The sequence below is a fragment of the Primulina eburnea genome, chromosome 12 (genome assembly GCF_022965805.1).
Source record: "Primulina eburnea isolate SZY01 chromosome 12, ASM2296580v1, whole genome shotgun sequence".
Lineage (NCBI taxonomy): Eukaryota > Viridiplantae > Streptophyta > Magnoliopsida > Lamiales > Gesneriaceae > Primulina > Primulina eburnea.
In genome coordinates, this window is record NC_133112.1 from 16,349,447 (window position 1) to 16,351,302 (window position 1,856).

General features: G+C 41.0%; 1 protein-coding gene across 1 annotated transcript; it reads left to right on the forward strand.

Annotated features, from left to right (window-relative positions):
- The first annotated feature begins 326 nt into the window (after window positions 1–326).
- On the forward strand, window positions 327–1,394 carry LOC140806695 (uncharacterized). The gene has a single exon (XM_073163241.1). It carries the CDS (start codon window positions 327–329, stop codon window positions 1,392–1,394), a length of 1,068 nt encoding a protein of 355 aa, XP_073019342.1.
- Window positions 1,395–1,856: the final 462 nt, after the last annotated feature.

Consider the following 1,856-nt stretch of genomic DNA (forward strand, 5'->3'; position numbering starts at 1 on the left):
ATGGCAACAGGTGGGGCAGGATCTGGGTCACGAGCTAGATGAGAGGTTGATGATAGCGTGGAGATCTCGGGCATGGAAGATTTCTAGTGGTTTCTATTTAGACTTGTATCACCTATGTTTGTAGTTGGTATGTAAACACTAGTGTATGGTTGTACTAGACAGACATGTATGTACATTATGTTGTTTATTTCTTATAAAGACAATGTTATGCTGTGACTATACATTTGAATTAATGTTAAAAGCAAATTTTTGACCCACATTTTCGAACAAAGATCCAATTAAGTCCCAAAAGAATTGAGTTAGAGCCCGGGTCCCCACAGGATATGATGGCAATAGCAACTATCGTAGCCGCTACATTACAAGGAATTGTGAATCCCCTTGCCAATGCCATACAACCACCACCTGAACCACATCCCCGTGGAATTAAGTACCATTACGAATCTCTCAGGAGAAACCGAGTTCCGACCTTCGATGGAAACCCAGACCCAGAAGTCAGTCACAACTGGCTTAAAAACGTCGAATCACAACTACACTTACTGGAGGTACCTGAAGAATTGAGAGTAGAAGTTGTAGCACCGTTTCTAGAGGATCGAGCTAGGAAGTGGTGGGAGACTGTGTCGCCATCTTTGGCGGAAGTAGAGGAAATCACATGGCAGATTTTTAAGAAAGAATTTCTGAAGCAATACTATCCAGCCGAGTTCCGTCTACAAAAGCTGAATGAATTTGAAAATTTCAGACAGTCACCGGACATGACGCTAATGGAATACACGTCGAGATTTAATGATCTGGGAATTTATGTCCCCACAATTATGTCCGACGAAACCATGAAGATGCATCGTTTCAAAAAGGGACTCAACAGCCGAATTCAGTCGGCGCTAGCAATATTCAAACCTAGTAGTTTTGCAGATTTAATGGGAGCTGCAATGAGCGCAGAAACTGATATCAAGAGGCGTGAGGATGAAAACAAGAACAAAAGGCCGATGATCAATCAATCTATTCAGAACGACCCCAAGTTTAAGAAAACAAACTATTCAGGAGGATCTTTCAAAGGGAGTTCTAGCAATGCTGGCAATAGAGAAGGGAAGTGGTGTGACACCTGTAAGCGGTATCATATCGGAGAATGCTTTCGGAAGTCAGGGGCATGTTTCAAGTGCGAAAAAGTGGGCCATCGAATTAGAGATTGTCCAGACAACAAGGAGAAAGGAACAGGGCCTAGCAAACAACAAGAAAACAAGACTAATGCTCGGGTCTATGCAATAACCCAAGAGGAAGCCGATAACAGTAATGAAGTGGTGGCAGGTACCAGCTTACTCAATAAAATTCCTGCATATACTTTGTTTGATTGTGGTGCCACACATTCATTTGTGTCTAGAAGATTTGCCAAAAAGCTTTAACTTGCGCATGATATTCTTAGTGAACCGTTAAGAGTAGCAACACCTGCCTGCAAAACAATAAAAATTCAAAAAGTGTATCGAAATTGTGAAATTTGTATCAATGAACAAACTTTTGAAGTGGAATTAATTCAACTCAATATGGTTGAGTTTGACATTATCCTCGGAATGGACTGGTTAGCTAAAAACCATGCCATTGTGGACTGTCAAAAGAAAGAAATTGGACTTCAGACTCCTACTAAAGAGGAAGTCTTATTTCACGGGAAATCCAAAGAAAGAAAATTCCTACTATCAGCTTCGCAAGCCTGGAAGGCTGTAAGGGAGGAGAAGAAATTTACCTGGCAGTAATTAATGAAGTCAAAGAAGAAGAAGTCCCAAAGTTGGAAGAAATCCCAATTGTTCAAGAATTTCCAGATGTATTTCCTGAGGAACTACCGGGTGAAATACCCGATAGAGAAATAGAAT